The sequence below is a fragment of the Equus caballus genome, chromosome 24 (genome assembly GCF_041296265.1).
Source record: "Equus caballus isolate H_3958 breed thoroughbred chromosome 24, TB-T2T, whole genome shotgun sequence".
Taxonomy (NCBI): Eukaryota; Metazoa; Chordata; class Mammalia; order Perissodactyla; family Equidae; genus Equus; species Equus caballus.
This window is the reverse complement of record NC_091707.1, coordinates 29,922,116-29,937,647: the sequence shown is the minus strand read 5'-3', so window position 1 is coordinate 29,937,647 and position 15,532 is coordinate 29,922,116. Positions and strand designations below refer to the sequence as shown.

The following is a 15,532-nucleotide window of genomic DNA, read 5'->3' as shown; positions in this document are numbered from 1 at the left end:
CTGGATGCTTATAAAATACGAAGTAATGGGCCACACTTCAGACCTTCTGCATCAGAATGACCACGCACATGTACACATTTGTAACAAGCTCCAATGATGCTGATGTCAACTGGAGTCTGAGAACCACTGATGGAAATAGATTTTAACGTTACAGTTCATCACCTAGGGACATAACTCTTTATGGAAGAAAACAATATGTTGAGCAGTATATTAAGATAATGGTTTGACTTGATAAACCCAGAGCTACCTAACACTGTGCTAATCAGCCATTCTTTCACGTGACATTTACTGAAGGCCACTCTGAAGGTGAATAATTTCTTTTATAAATATTTTTTACAAGATACACATAAAACATCTCATAAACGAGTAAATCAAGGTTCAGAAAGGTGGAAAGTCTTGCCCAAAGGACACACAATCAATAACAGAGCCAAGACTCAAAAAGCAAGATAACACCAATTCCAATCGGCTTTCCGCCACATGAAAATGCCACAAAGCTCACCATCTGTGACATGTCATGTACAAAAATAATTATAACAAAACAAAATGGGATGAGGGCTCAAACAGAAAGGTCAATGAAAGTACAAGGAAATATTACTTCTTGCTTTTCACTACTTAAGTTTTATAACTGCAGAAACTATAAATTCTACCCTTCAAAGTATCCACAAAAGCTCCCAATAGAAACAGCATTTGCCTCCTATGCAGAAAGTCCTAAGACTTTTCCTAACTCAGCATGCTGTCTCTTCACAGACTTTAGGTCTTTAAAAAAGAACAAGGCTGCTTGTACAATGGCTTCCAAATCCCTGTGCAAATCCCAGCGCTTTCTCTGCCTAAGGTCACAGAGCAAGTCACTAACCACTAAACTTCAGGTGTCCGCATCAGTAAAATGAGGACACAGGGTTTGGGATAAAGAACCTACACACGTACTTAATAAAGTCATTATTATTCATAATTACTATTGGAAGAGCATACAAATAATAACCTATAACTGTCTGAGATTTTATTTGAACATGAAATGTTGTATTTTGCTTCAAGTGTATCCTTCAAACTACCTATCTCAATACTGTAGTACTACCACGTTTCCTAAAACGTTCACAAATCCTCTTTGCTTACTGTCCCCAGACGATCAATCCCCACTATAAGCTCAGGGTCACTCTGTACTTACCTTTTCACAACAGTTCTAAGGCTTGTAACTGTCCATCATCCCTGAGGTAGACTTCAAGTTCCTTGAAGGAAGAAGCTGTGTCTTGTCATTTCCAATCATTCATTTAGTATCTGAGTACTTACTACATGCTTGGTGCTGATCTAAGTCCTGACAATGCAGCAGGGAACAAAATAGAGTCTCCTCTCTCTTAGAGCTTATATTATAATAAGAGACATTAAGTAAATAAATATATATCAATTAGTGATAAACGCTATTAAATGAAGGAGAGTAGGAGAACTAGGAAGTTGCTATTTTACATAGGTTACCAGGGAAAGCCTCACATATACCTGAAACCTGAAATAGAGGGAGCAAGTCATACAGATATCTGGAGGGGAGGAGTTATCCAGACAGAAGGGGAAGAGCAAGTGCAAAGGCCCTGAGGCAGGAATATGGTTATTGTGTGGGAAAAACTTAAGAAGGCAAATGTGTGTGTGTTGGGGGACGGGGGTGGAGACACAAGTGAGGGCAGGCTCTGAGAGCAGAAGAGTGCCATGATCAGGCATGTTTTAAAGAACCACTCAGATTTCTGTATGGAGAACAGAGAATAAAGTATGGAAGCAGTAAAACCTCACCAGAACACTACAATAATCCAGGGAAGACATAAGGGTGGCTTTACCAAGGGAGTGATGCTGATCATTAGCTGAATTCTAGTTAGATTTTGAAGACAGAACCACAAGATTTGTTGATGAACTGGATGTGAAGAGAGAGAGAGAGAGAAGAATCAAAGAGAGCTTTTAAAAGATTTACGAAGAGGAGATTCTTCCAAGATGGTGCCGTGAGTAGTCCTCTTTGTCTCTCGCCCTTCGAGTCTACAATTATTTGGACACTTATCGCTTGACAAAGGATATCCAGACAGCATCTCAGGACGTCTGAGACACCCACGCGACTATACATCGGAAGGCGGACGGACTTTCCTCCGGGAGGATGTGGAAATAGGTGAAAACTCTCCGACCCCGACGGGCAGCCTAGTACCCGCAAGCGGCTTTCTTCCAACGGACGCCCCCAGAGGATCCACACACATCTAGGGCAGGAGCGAGAACACAACAGAGGAGCGACGGTGGAAACAGGTGACCAGAACCCTACTTAAACCCCCCGCAATTACTCCTAAACGCAGAGGGAAACTTTGGAGTTGCACACCTGAGCCCGCGGGGAGAGTCTCTCCCCGCCATTGGCGGGGAGACCCGGCCTGGTGCTCGGGGCGCCCGGAGGGTCCCAGAGAGAGACACGGTGGGCACGGAGGTCTCCCAGCTGCCGTTGCCCGCCCCGTGGGACTAGGGATTGCCGGAGATCTCGGAGAGGACCGGGGCGGGGGATCTTTCAAAGGCGGGTCCGGCGACCCGGTGGGGAAGCGCCGGAGCTCCGCCAGGCAGCAGACAAAACTCTCTGTCTGCCGGTAGCAGAGGGGCCACGCTGAGCATTCAGAGCTCCCGGCAGAGGCCCGGACAGAAGCCCAGAGGGCGGGGCGACCCCCAGCTGCCGTTGCCCGCCCCGTGGGACTAGGGATTGCCGGAGATCTCGGAGAGGACCGGGGCGGGGGAATTTTCAAAGGCCGGATCGGCGACCCGGAGGGGAAGTGCCGGAGCTCCCCCAGGCAGCAGACAAAACTCTCTGTCTGTCGGTAGCAGAGGGGCCACGCTGAGCTCTCAGGGCTCCCGGCAGAAGTCCGGACAGAAGCCCAGAGGGCGGGGCGACCCCCAGCTGCCGTTGCCCGCCCCGTGGGACTAGGGATTGCCGGAGATCTCGGAGAGGACCGGGGCGGGGGAACTTTCAAAGGCGGGTCCGGCGATCCGGTGGAGAAGCGCCGGAGCTCCGCCCGGGCAGCAGACAAAACTCTCTGTCAGCCGGTAGCAGAGGGGCCACGCTGAGCATTCAGAGCTCCCGGCAGAGGCCCGGAGAGAAGCCCAGAGGGCGGGGCGACCCCCAGCTGCCGTTGCCCGCCCCGTGGGACTAGGGATTGCCGGAGATCTCGGAGAGGACCGGGGCGGGGGAACTTTCAAAGGCGGGTCCGGCGATCCGGTGGAGAAGCGCCGGAGCTCCGCCCGGGCAGCAGACAAAACTCTCTGTCTGCCGGTAGCAGAGGGGCCACGCTGAGCATTCAGAGCTCCCGGCAGAGGCTCGGACAGAAGCCCAGAGGGCGGGGCGTCCCCCAGCTGCCGTTGCCCGCCCCGTGGGACTAGGGATTGCCGGAGATCTCGGAGAGGACTGGGGCTGGAGAGAGTTCCAGAGACCCAGCTTAGTAGCCTAGGGGGAAACCCTACAGGCTCACAGAAGCCTTAGGGAAAGCCTCTGCACAGCACCAGTAGAAGGCACCCAGCCGCCAGCCACAAGGCTGGAAGACCCCAGGGCAAAAGCAGCATAGCTAGGTGTACTAACCACAGACTGTAGAAGATGCCAATAGCTCTCCTGCGACCCATAGAGGACAAGTGAGATTTGGTGGGTGCCGACAGCAACCGAGCGACAAATAAAAGTGATCCCACCCCTGGCCGCTGGAAAAGCCCATAACACCGGTGCAGACCCCAAGGAGAGAGCGCATCTAGGTGGGCAACAACAGTAGGCACCTGCAGTCTGAAGCCCCCCGTGACGGCCCCCACGGCAGAGGAGGGAATCCAAAGGGCCACTGTGGCTACGAAGAGGGGCCCAGGCCCAGTTAGCAACTACGGACAGGGTTCCTGGTTGGTGAAGTATAAACAGCTGCTCCCCCCACCGCAGCAGCTGAAACAAGTGAAAGGAGCAACTAAACTCTATCTCCATGCGGAGGCACAAATCAACATCATCAAGCAATATGAAAAAATACATCAAATCTCCAGAACAGAAAGAAAGTAACAAATACACAGAAAACAATCCCAAAGAAAATGAGATATATAACCTAAATGATGATGACTTCAAAACAGCCATCATTAAAATACTCACTGAGTTAAGAGAGAATTCTGACCGACAACTCAACGAGTTCAGGAGCTATGTCACAAAAGAGTTTGATACGATAAAGAAGAACCAAACAGAAATACTGGAAATGAAGAACACAATAGAGGAGATTAAGAAAAATCTAGATGCTCTGAACAGTAGGGCCGATAATATGGAGGAAAGAATTAGCAATTTGGAAGATGGCAATATAGAATTGTTGCAGGCAGAGGAGGAGAGAGAAGCAAGACTTAAAAGAAATGAAGAAACTCTCCGAGAATTATCAGACACAATTAGGAGATGCAACGTAAGGATTATAGGTATACCAGAGGGAGAAGAGAAGGAGAAAGGGGCAGAAAACCTATTCAAAGAAATAATGGCTGAGAACTTCCCAAATCTGGTGAGGGAGATGGATCTTCAGGTGACAGAAGCCAATAGATCTCCAAACTTTATCAATGCAAGAAGACCAACTCCACGGCATATAGTAGTGAAGCTAGCAAAAGTCAACGACAAGGAGAAAATATTAAGGACAGCCAGGCAAAAGAAACTAACCTACAAAGGAACCCCCATCAGGCTATCAGCAGATTTCTCAGCAGAAACTTTACAGGCTAGAAGAGAGTGGAATGATATATTCAATAATCTGAAGGACAAAAACCTACAGCCGAGAATTCTCTACCCAGCGAAAATATCCTTCAAATACGATGGAGAAATAAAAACTTTCCCAGATAAACAAAAATTAAGGGAGTTCATTGCCACAAAACCTCCTCTTCAGGAAATCCTCAGGAAAACCCTCATTCCTGAAAAATCCAAAAAAGGAAAGGGACTACAAAAACAAGAGCAGAGGAGATAAGTAGAAGGACAACAACAGAGAGTAGCAGCTCTACATCAGAACAGATTAAACCATGGGACGAGAAACAAAGGAAACTGAAGAAAACCGGAAAACAAGACACAAAATGGTAGTGGTAGGCCACCACGTCTCAATAATCACTCTAAATGTAAACGGATTGAACTCCCCAATCAAAAGACACAGAGTGGCAGGATGGATCAAAGAACAAGATCCAACAATATGCTGCCTCCAGGAAACACACCTCAGCCCCAAAGACAAACACAGACTCAGAGTGAAGGGATGGAGAACAATACTCCAAGCTAATAATGAACAAAAGAAAGCAGGTGTCGCTATACTAATATCAGACAAGGTAGATTTCAAAGCAAAACAGATAAAGAAAGACAAAGAGGGACAGTATATAATGATAAAAGGGACTCTCCACCAAGAAGACATAACACTTATAAATATATACGCACCCAACACAGGAGCACCAAAATTTGTAAAGCAACTCTTAATAGAACTAAAAGAAGACATCAACAACAATACAATAATAGTAGGGGACCTCAACACACCATTAACACCAATGGACAGAACATCCAGACAGAAAATCAACAAGGAAATAATAGAATTAAATGAAAAATTAGACCAGATGGACTTAATAGATATATATAGAACACTTCATCCAAAAACAGCAGGTTACACATTCTTCTGAAGTGCACATGGAACATTCTCAAGGATTGACCATATTTTGGGAACCAAAGCAAACATCAATAAATACAAGAGAGTTGAAATAATATCAAGCATCTTTTCTGATCATAACGCTATTAAACTAGAAATCAACTACAAGAAAAAAGCAGAGAAAGGTGCAAAAATGTGGAGACTAAACAACACGCTTCTCAACAAACAATGGATCATTGAAGAAATTAAAGAAGAAATCAAATATTATCTGGAGACAAATGAAAATGAGAACACGACATACCAAATCATTTGGGATGCAGCAAAAGCAGTCCTAAGAGGGAAATTCATCGCAATACAGGCTCACCTCACTAAACAAGAAAAAGCTCACGTAAGCAACCTCAAACGACACCTAACAGAACTAGAAAAAGAAGAACAAACAAGGCCCAGAGTCAGTAGAAGGAGGGAAATAATAAAAATAAGAGCAGAAATAAACGATATTGAAACAAAAAAGACAATAGAAAGGATCAATGAAACAAAGAGTTGGTTCTTCGAAAGAATTAACAAAATTGACAAACCCCTAGCCAGACTCACCAAGAAAAGAAGAGAGAAATCGCAAATTAATAAAATCAGGAATGACAGAGGAGAAATCACAACAGATACCAATGAAATACAAGAGATCATAAGAGAATACTATGAAAAACTATATGCCAACAAATTGAACAACCTGGAAGAAATGGACAAATTCCTAGACTCCTACAATCTCCCCAAACTGAATCAGGAAGAAATGGAGAATCTGAATAGACCAATCACAAGTAAGGAAATAGAAACGGTAATCAAAAACCTCCCCAAAAACAAGAGTCCAGGACCAGACGGCTTCTCTGGAGAATTCTACCAAACATTCAAAGAAGACTTAATACCTATTCTCCTCAAACTGTTCCAGAAAATTGAGAAAGATGGAGAACTCCCTAACACATTCTATGAAGCCAACATCACTCTGATCCCCAAACCTGACAAGGACAACACAAAGAAGGAGAACTACAGGCCGATATCACTGATGAACATAGATGCAAAAATCCTCAACAAAATTTTGGCAAACCGATTACAGCAATACATCAAAAAGATTATACACCATGATCAAGTGGGATTTATACCAGGGACACAGGGATGGTTCAACATCCGCAAGTCAATCAACGTGATACACTACATTAACAAAATGAAAACCAAAAACCACATGATCATCTCAATAGATGCAGAGAAAGCATTCGACAAGATCCAACACCCATTTATGATAAAAACCCTCAGTAAAATGGGTATAGAAGGAAAGTACCTTAACATAATAAAGGCCATATATGATAGACCCACAGCCAACATCATACTCAATGGACAAAAGCTGAAAGCCATCCCTCTGAGGACAGGAACAAGACAAGGGTGCCCACTTTCACCACTCCTATTCAACATAGTTCTGGAGGTGCTGGCCAGAGCAATTCGGCAGGAAAAAGAAATAAAAGGAATCCAAATAGGTAACGAAGAAGTAAAACTCTCGTTGTTTGCAGACGACATGATCTTATACATAGAAAACCCCAAAGAATCCACAGAAAAACTATTAGAAATAATCAACAACTACAGCAAAGTAGCAGGGTATAAAATTAACGTGCATAAATCAGTAGCATTTCTATACACTAACAATAAACTAACAGAAAAAGAACTCAAGAACTCTATCCCATTCACAATAGCAACGAAAAGAATAAAATACCTTGGGATAAACTTAACCAAGGAAGTGAAGGATCTATACAATGAAAACTACAAGACTCTCTTGAAAGAAATAGGCGATGACATAAAGAGATGGAAAGACATCCCTTGCACATGGATCGGAAGAATAAACATAGTTAAAATGTCCATACTACCTAAAGCAATATACAGATTCAATGCTATCCCAATCAGAATCCCAAGAACATTCTTCACAGAAATTGAACAAACAATCCTAAAATTCATATGGGGCAACAAAAGACCGCGAATTGCTAAAGCAATCCTGAGCAAGAAAAACAAAGCCGGCGGAATCACAATCCCCGATTTCAAAACATACTACAAAGCTACAGTGATCAAAACAGCATGGTACTGGTACAAAAACAGCTCCACAGATCAATGGAACAGAATTGAAAGCCCAGAGATAAAACCACACATCTATGGACAGCTAATCTTCGACAAAGGAGCAGAGGGCCTACAATGGAGAAAAGAAAGTCTCTTCAACAAATGGTGCTGGGAAAACTGGACAGCCACATGCAAAAGATTGAAAATTGACCATTCTTTTTCTCCACACACCAAAATAAACTCAAAATGGATCAAAGACCTAAAGATTAGGCCTGAGACAATAAGTCTTTTGGAAGAAAATATAGGCAGTACACTCTTTGACATCAGTTTCAAAAGAATCTTTTCGGACACTGTAACTCCTCAGTTGAGGGAAACAATAGAAAGAATAAACAAATGGGACTTCATCAGACTAAAGAGCTTCTTCAAGGCAAGGGAAAACAGGATTGAAACAAAAAAACAGCTCACTAATTGGGAAAAAATATTTACAAGCCACTTATCCGACAAAGGGTTAATCTCCATAATATACAAAGAACTCACACTGCTTAACAACAAAAAAACAAACAACCCGATCAAAAAATGGGCAGAGGACATGAACAGACATTTCTCAAAAGAAGATATGAATATGGCCAATAGACACATGAAAAGATGTTCATCATCGCTAATCATCAGGGAAATGCAAATCAAAACTACACTAAGATATCACCTTACCCCCGTTAGATTGGCAAAAACATCCAAAACCAAGAACGACAAATGTTGGAGGGGATGTGGAGAAAGAGGAACCCTCATACACTGTTGGTGGGAATGCAAACTGGTACAGCCACTATGGAAAACAGTATGGAGATTTCTCAAAAAGTTAAAAATAGAAATACCCTATGACCCAGCCATCCCATTACTGGGTATCTATCCTAAGAACCTGATATCAGATATCTCAAGAGTCCGTTGCACCCCTATGTTCATTGCAGCATTATTTACAATAGCCAAGACGTGGAACCAGCCTACATGCCCAGAAACTAATGATTGGATAAAGAAGATGTGGTATATATACACAATGGAATACTACTCAGCCATAAAAAAAGACGAAATTGGCCCATTCACAACAATGTGGATGGACCTCGAGGGTATTATGTTAAGCGAAATAAGTCAGTCAGAGAAAGACGAACTCTATATGACTCCACTCATAGGTGGAAATTAGTATATTGAGAAGCAGATCTGATTGGTGGTTACCAGGGAAAAGGGGGGGTGGGGGGAGGGTACGGAGGGGGAAGTGGTGTACCCACAACATGACTAACAAAAATGTACAACTGAAATCTCACAAGGTTGTAATCTATCATAACATTAATAAAAAAAAAAAAAAAAAAAAAAAAAAGATTTACGAAGAGTAGTGCTGCCATTAACTGAGGCAAGAAAGTCAGAGAAGCAATTTTATTTTCCCAGAACCGAGCGAATTGCCCAGTACATAGTAGACACTCAAACAGTTATTTGTGCATTAAATTCAACTGAATAAACTCCCAAAATGAAGCAGTAAATTCAATGCATTGCTTTCCATTTGCTTGAATTTCCTTTAGTAACGTTTGTTAATTACACAAAGAGACTTAGCCACTAACACAGTTCACATGCTAACATAAAAACCTTACCCTGGGACACAGCAACAAATCCTCACATCTCAAGAACCAGTTTCACTTTTAAATTTACAATTCTCCTGGATATAAGAGAAATCTGCTATGAAAGCTCTGTGCCAGCCTGAGGATTCTTACACCCAAAGTAATTAACCTGTTCATTAATGATGTCATGTTCCTGGAAGGTAGAGAAGTGCAAATAGAACTCTCTAGGCCAGAATTAATTGAAAATTATTACAGTTCGTGATAAATTTCCAGAATGGGACAAGACTGAACAAGTCCCCTGAAAAAATAAATCATCAGTCAGCAGCATTTTTTTAAAATGGCTTTTTTACCTCAAGCAGTAAGTGCCTTCAAGAAAATGTCAATGAAAAATTAAAATCTGCTTGACAATGTGAAATTTAGCACATCTTCCCCCAGGCAGGCACTTTTCCTGCCAATTAGTGAAAATGAGTTTCACTTAAGAAAGAACTGCGTGTCCTCACCTTTGGCACTTCTTAGTCTACTCCCACATTTTCTAATCCAGCATCCTTACTTATAGCTCCATGAAGAACCACAAAGTTAGCAGAAATATATTCAAATGAATTCTCCTAAATAAAGTGACCATCCTTAACTGAAGCTTAAGGATCATCTCTCTTCCACATTAGCGTCCCTAATGTCCCACCCCTAACCTAATGTGTTTTTAAAAATGGGCTTATAACTTTCAGGGAAAATATAGCTTAAAAACCTAGATCATTCGGAGAAGCTGATCGTACTGAATTCAGCAACAGGCAGCACCTTCCTCTCCCCTATCAGTATAAGGCCTTGAACCAACCCAAACAAATCTGCTGAAATGCCAGCCAGATTCCCCGTATCTCCCCCGCTCCCTCCCCCCCAGAGCTGGCCCGGCGACACCACAGCCACTGACCACGGAGCTGCACAGAAAAGAACCAGTGGGGGGCAAAAACAAAGGTTTCCAGAGGCAGGAAGGTTAAGAGCCAGGTTTTCAACCACCACCTATTAGCGAGTAAGAGGCCGGACGACCCACAAACACACTCCAAACGGAGCGGCACGCATTCTTCCCCTCTCCCAAGGCCCCGCAAGCGGATCGGAGGCGAGGTGGAGGGAGGGGACTCCCCGGAGACGAGAAGGGAAAGCCGCCGGAGGTGCAGGGAGTGCCCAGGGGGTGCCCGCGCGCGAGGAACGGAGCGCACAGAAGCGTGCGTGCCAAGGATGAATGCGGCGCCCCCCTCGGAGCAGCCTGCTGGGCGCCTTCCACCAAACCCTAAGGGCAGGGAACCCCACTCGGGCTCTCACCCCCGGGTGGAACGGCTGCAGAGGCTACAGGTTCGGGTCCTCCTAGGAAGGGGCCTAGGAAGCGACTATTTCCCAGGAAACGGGTTGGGCGCACGGGGGCGGGCGGGGGCCGCGGCTGATCCGTTTCCCCGGTCGTCACTGACCTGGGGGATAGCCCTCCAAAGACCGGAGAGCGGGGAGTCGCGGGGGAGGGGAGCGCGAGCGCGAGCGGGCGGCGGGGCGCGCGGCCCGGGCAGAGGAGAGGGCGCGCCCCCGGCCCGGAGCCAGGGAGGCGCGGGCGGCGGGGCCCGGGACAGCCGCCGCTCCCCGCCCGCGGGCAGGGCAGGAGCCACCCTCTCCCCGCCCCCACACTCACCATGTAGAGGGTGAAGGGCAGGCCGAGCAGAAAGAGCCACAGGTAGAGGTGCAGCGCGTTCACGAAGGTGGCCTGGTGCGGGTCGTAGTACCAGCCCCCGCTGAGCGCGGCCCACACCCCCTGCCGGAGGATCTGCAGCGTCTGCGACCCCATCCCAGCCCGGCGCCGCCGCCGCCGCCGCCGCCGCCGGCCCCGCCCCGGCCCCAGCTCGGCCTCGGGCGCCGGAGCCCGCAGCTGCCCCGTCTATCCGCCTCCGGAGCTCCGGGAGAGCGGGCCGGCGCTCCGGCGGTCGCTAGGGCTGCTGCAGGAGGAGGAGGCGGCGAGCGAGGAGGAGGAGACCGGGGAGGAGGCGGCGAGCGGCGGGGCGGAGGAGAACGGAGAAGAGGAGGAGACCGGCCTCCAGGGCGCCGCCGCCATCTTGTCTCCTGACACGCGAGCCGCAGCCAGGCCCCCGCCGCCCGCGGCCCGCCAGCGCCGCCGCCGCCGCGACCCCCGCGGCCGCCAGCCCTGGGCCAGGCGGAGAAGGAGGCCCGGCGCCCGGGACGGACGGGGAGCAAGCCGCGCCCCCTCCGGCTCCTCCTCTCCTCTGCCCCCGCCCCGGGGCCGGCTCCCCGCGGGCGCGCGCAGCGCCTCGGCCGCCGCGGGCGCCTCCTGCCGGCGCCTGGGAGAAGCGGACGGCGCGCGCCCGGCGTGGGGCGGGGGGCGGGGCGTCTCGGAGACCCTAGTCTTCACCCGGCCCACGAGCCTGGCAAGTCCACCGACCGATCCCTAAGCCGGGTCTTTCTCTTGGAAACCTCGTCAGCATCCTGCCTGACGTCTTATGAGATTTATTAAAGCCCTAAGAACAACGAGGCTGATATCTGAGATACTCATTGAAGGCCCGGGAGAATTAGGTACAGATGATGGCACTGTTGAAAAATCACAAACGAAGCCAATTTGAGCAAGAACTGTGTTGGTCCTTGGAGCGGGCTGGAGGCCCTTGGGTGAGAAAAACAGCCACATCCAGGATTGGGAGGATTTACTACTTCCAAAGACAGATAAATTAATAGAAATTGCAAAAGATATAAAAGTATGGGGTGGACAGGTTTATTACTGTACACGGTGATTTTCTTTTTTAACGTGCTGTAACTTGTAGCCATTTTTATTAATGGGCCAATCTAAACAGGGTTGAAAGATTAACTGTGACTCCACCCCAAGTCACAATAGGATCCTGTACTTCTCTTTTTATAGCTGTGAAGACTGGGAATCATTCTTGGCTCAGTGTAATGTTTATAAGGCATGGCTCATCTCATTGAATGAAATTTTTTAAAAAAGAGTTTGAAGTTTGAGTTTATGATAGCAATAAAAGTACTCTATATTCCTGGATTAAAGTTGCTTTAATTAATGAGAAAAGTAAGCCAGCCAAAAGAAACTGGTGACAATTTAAGAAGAGTATTGAAAAACCACTGCAATACTTGCCAGGGCCATGCCACTCTACAGTTCAAACATTTGCACACCCAATTCGTTTAACCTTCACAACACTCATGTGAGGGCAGCATAGAGGCTGTCCTTATTTTATGGATGAGAAAACCAAAGCTCAAAGAAACTAAGTGATGGTCCAGGTTCTCATAAGAACCGAGTGGTTGAGAAGACCTCTGGAACCAGCAGCCATCCTAACTGCATGGACTGAACTTTGAAAGACTATTGCTCAGCACTCTTCACCTTATCCATTCAGATAAGAGTGCGCTGATCAATAACTGCTCAGCAGCTTCTGGTTACCTGTGGCCAGTTTAAATGTGTGACCAGTTGTTCTCAAAGTGTAGTCCCAGGACCAGCTGTGTCAACATCACCCGAGAACTTGTTAGAAATGCAAATTCTCAGGCACCACTCCAGAGACACTCTGGGCGTTGGACCCAGCAATCTGTGTTAACAAACCCTCCAGAAGATTCCAATGTACCTTAAAAGTTGAGACTGCCGCTGTAGAACACCATCCCCAGTCTTGCTTTGTTTCCTTATAATCACAGTCATTGAATTCCAATAAGATACCTTGAAATTGAGAGATGTGAACAAACACTGGCCAAAATATGCTTTTAAATATATTGGTATGTCTAAAAGCAAAATTAAGATTAAATAATGCAATTTTACAATGAAAATAGTGGCCTTGAGGCTTGGCCATAGACACAAGGTATTGTTAAGTGTTCATTTCTTTCTTCTAAAGGAGACAGGAAAGCTCTCAGAGCAGGTTTTGGAAGTGATCCCAAGCTTTCCAACACAAAGAAAGATGTAAACAAGGATAAAATTCCAAAACCACATCAGTTTCCACACCAGTAAATATCTGCTGTAGTTTAATGTAAAAGGATTAACGGTAATAGGGGTGAGGTGGACTGGAAAAAGTGGAGACTAGAACTAGATACGTCCATGGAATTAGAGGCCGACCCAGCGGGGGTGATGAGTTGGCAGCCAGAAGACAGTATCTGGAGGGTATGGAACGGGCAGCAGCCAGGAAGGCAGCCAGCATCAGTCTGGTTCAACACAGAGAATGTGAGTGTTGTAAGCCAATGGGCAGCTGGAACACAGCCTTGGGAAATCCAGGAGCAGACAAAAATTGGGAAATCATGGCTAACATTAAGAGAATATGTTGCTTATAGCAAGGCCCCGGCCTCAGTGCTGTCTTCCAGGTCTGGATTTCTCTCCCTTTGGGGAACTGATGAAAACAAATAGAATTCATGTCCTTGAGATGAGGTACTGGGCAAGTTTTGGGGGCAAGGACTTGGGATCAGGGCAACAAAGATCCAAAGGCCAGATCTGGCAGACAGAGTGAAACTTGGAAACAAAGCAGGAGCTCACTACCTAGAACTGAGAAGGAATTTCACACTGATCGCGGTTGCTTCATGTCAAGGTCCCAGGGTGTTAATATAGAACTCCAATTTCCCTCCAGGATGTCTGGGATTGACCCAAGAGCCCAGAGTTGGAAGTCACATGGCACCAGCCACTGAGTAAAATGGGGTCAGTGGGATGGGCAGGCCCAGATGGTAGAAAAGGCAGTTATAGACTACATCTTTCAGCTCTGAACTGGTAAAAGCATCTTAGAAAAATGCTAATTAATTGGCTTAGGGAGTTAGCAACTAGAAGAATTCAATGAAATGAATGACCTTTCGAAAGACTGACTCAGTCCTTGGAGTGGGGCTGTGAGGGGAGAGAATCCTACAGTGCTTTTTTATCTGTAGCTTTCAAAACGTTTATGCATGCTGCCACAAGAAGCTTCCTATTTTATAAACAGGAAGCCAAGGCACAGAGAGGTTAAATGATTTGCCCAAAGTAACATACTCTATCGTACCCATAAAATACAAAAGCAAGACAAAAACTAAGGAATCTAATTTGCTAAGTGTTAACCCTCTCAGCCATGCATAAAAGCCGTTAATAACGTTACACTAAGCATGTCAAAGTTAGCAGCCATGACATATTACCAAACCACCACCTGACATTTGCTCATCTTTCAGCTAATTCTATTAAAATAATACTTCCTGACTAGCTCCTAGGCCTCTTGAGGACTGGGAATGTTCTGACAGGAGATGCTCACTCCTGCCTGAACAGGACAAAGCTGAGTGTGCAAAACCTTCTAATAACCCCCACCCAAGCCCACCTTGGAGCAGAGGCATGCAAAGTGCAGCTCCGGTCAGTTTATGTGGCAGCAATTATCTACTTTAGCTATTATATGCCGCGTGTCCTGACAACCACCCAAATACAGCAAGTATCCGTGGCTTCCCCATCACCACCGTCTCAGACCAGCCCTTCTTATTCAACCAACATTTTCCGACTCGCTCAGACTTGAAACCTCATATTCCCTCCCCAATGGTCTAGTTTCCTACAGTCTTTCTCCTGCTCAATCCTTCTTTTACGTTGCCAGGTCAGCTGTCCTGGTGGATGCCCTCATCAACTCATAGCAAACAGCTTCCTGTTGCCTCCAGTTTCTCTTCAAAACCATTCTACATTCCACCAACAAATTAATCCACTTTTCCCATGCCCCCCCATTTCTCAGACACTTTCAATTCTCTTCCGTTGGCTACATTACTAAAGGCATACTCCATAGCCAGGCATTCTAGGTCCCCCGCAACCTGAATCACTATTTTCTCTGACTTTTCCCCACCATGAACCCTTTTTACTGGTGAATATCAGCATACTGTTTATTTATCTTTATTTATCAGCCCATCCACTTATTAGTTTCTCCTTCTATGCTCTTGACACCATTTGCCTTACACAGAAAACCTTACTCCTCCATCTGCCTACTAAAATCCACTATGAATAGTACTTCAAACCCATTCATATATTTTTTGAATAGCCTAGAACACATATATTCCACTTATTTAGCCCTTAAATGTATACTACTTTATATCCCTCCAACTAAACTGTACCTTCCTTGTGGGCAAGTCAGCCTATCGCACAATGCCGAGCAGAAAGCTATTAATATCAATTGACACTCAGTCGAGGTAAGTTGAATAAATGAAGCAACGCAGAAAACTTTGCACAAAGTGTCTTTCATTTAAAGATTTTAATCTGTTTCAGCTTTTGTTTAGTAACTCTTCAACATTCAAAGG

The 15,532-nt window shown here is 46.0% G+C and overlaps 1 protein-coding gene across 12 annotated transcripts in view; it reads right to left on the bottom strand.

The window, feature by feature from the left end:
- The window catches only part of PCNX1 (pecanex 1), a 177,421-nt gene extending 166,308 nt beyond the window's left edge, over positions 1-11,113 (bottom strand). For all 12 annotated transcript variants that reach the window (XM_023628012.2, XM_023628016.2, XM_023628014.2 and 9 more), the window contains exon 1: positions 10,959-11,113. In XM_023628012.2, coding sequence (XP_023483780.1) covers positions 10,959-11,111 — 153 coding nt within the window. In that variant the 5' untranslated portion in view covers positions 11,112-11,113. The remainder of the gene's footprint in view (positions 1-10,958) is intronic.
- Between the last annotated feature and the right edge of the window lie 4,419 nt (positions 11,114-15,532).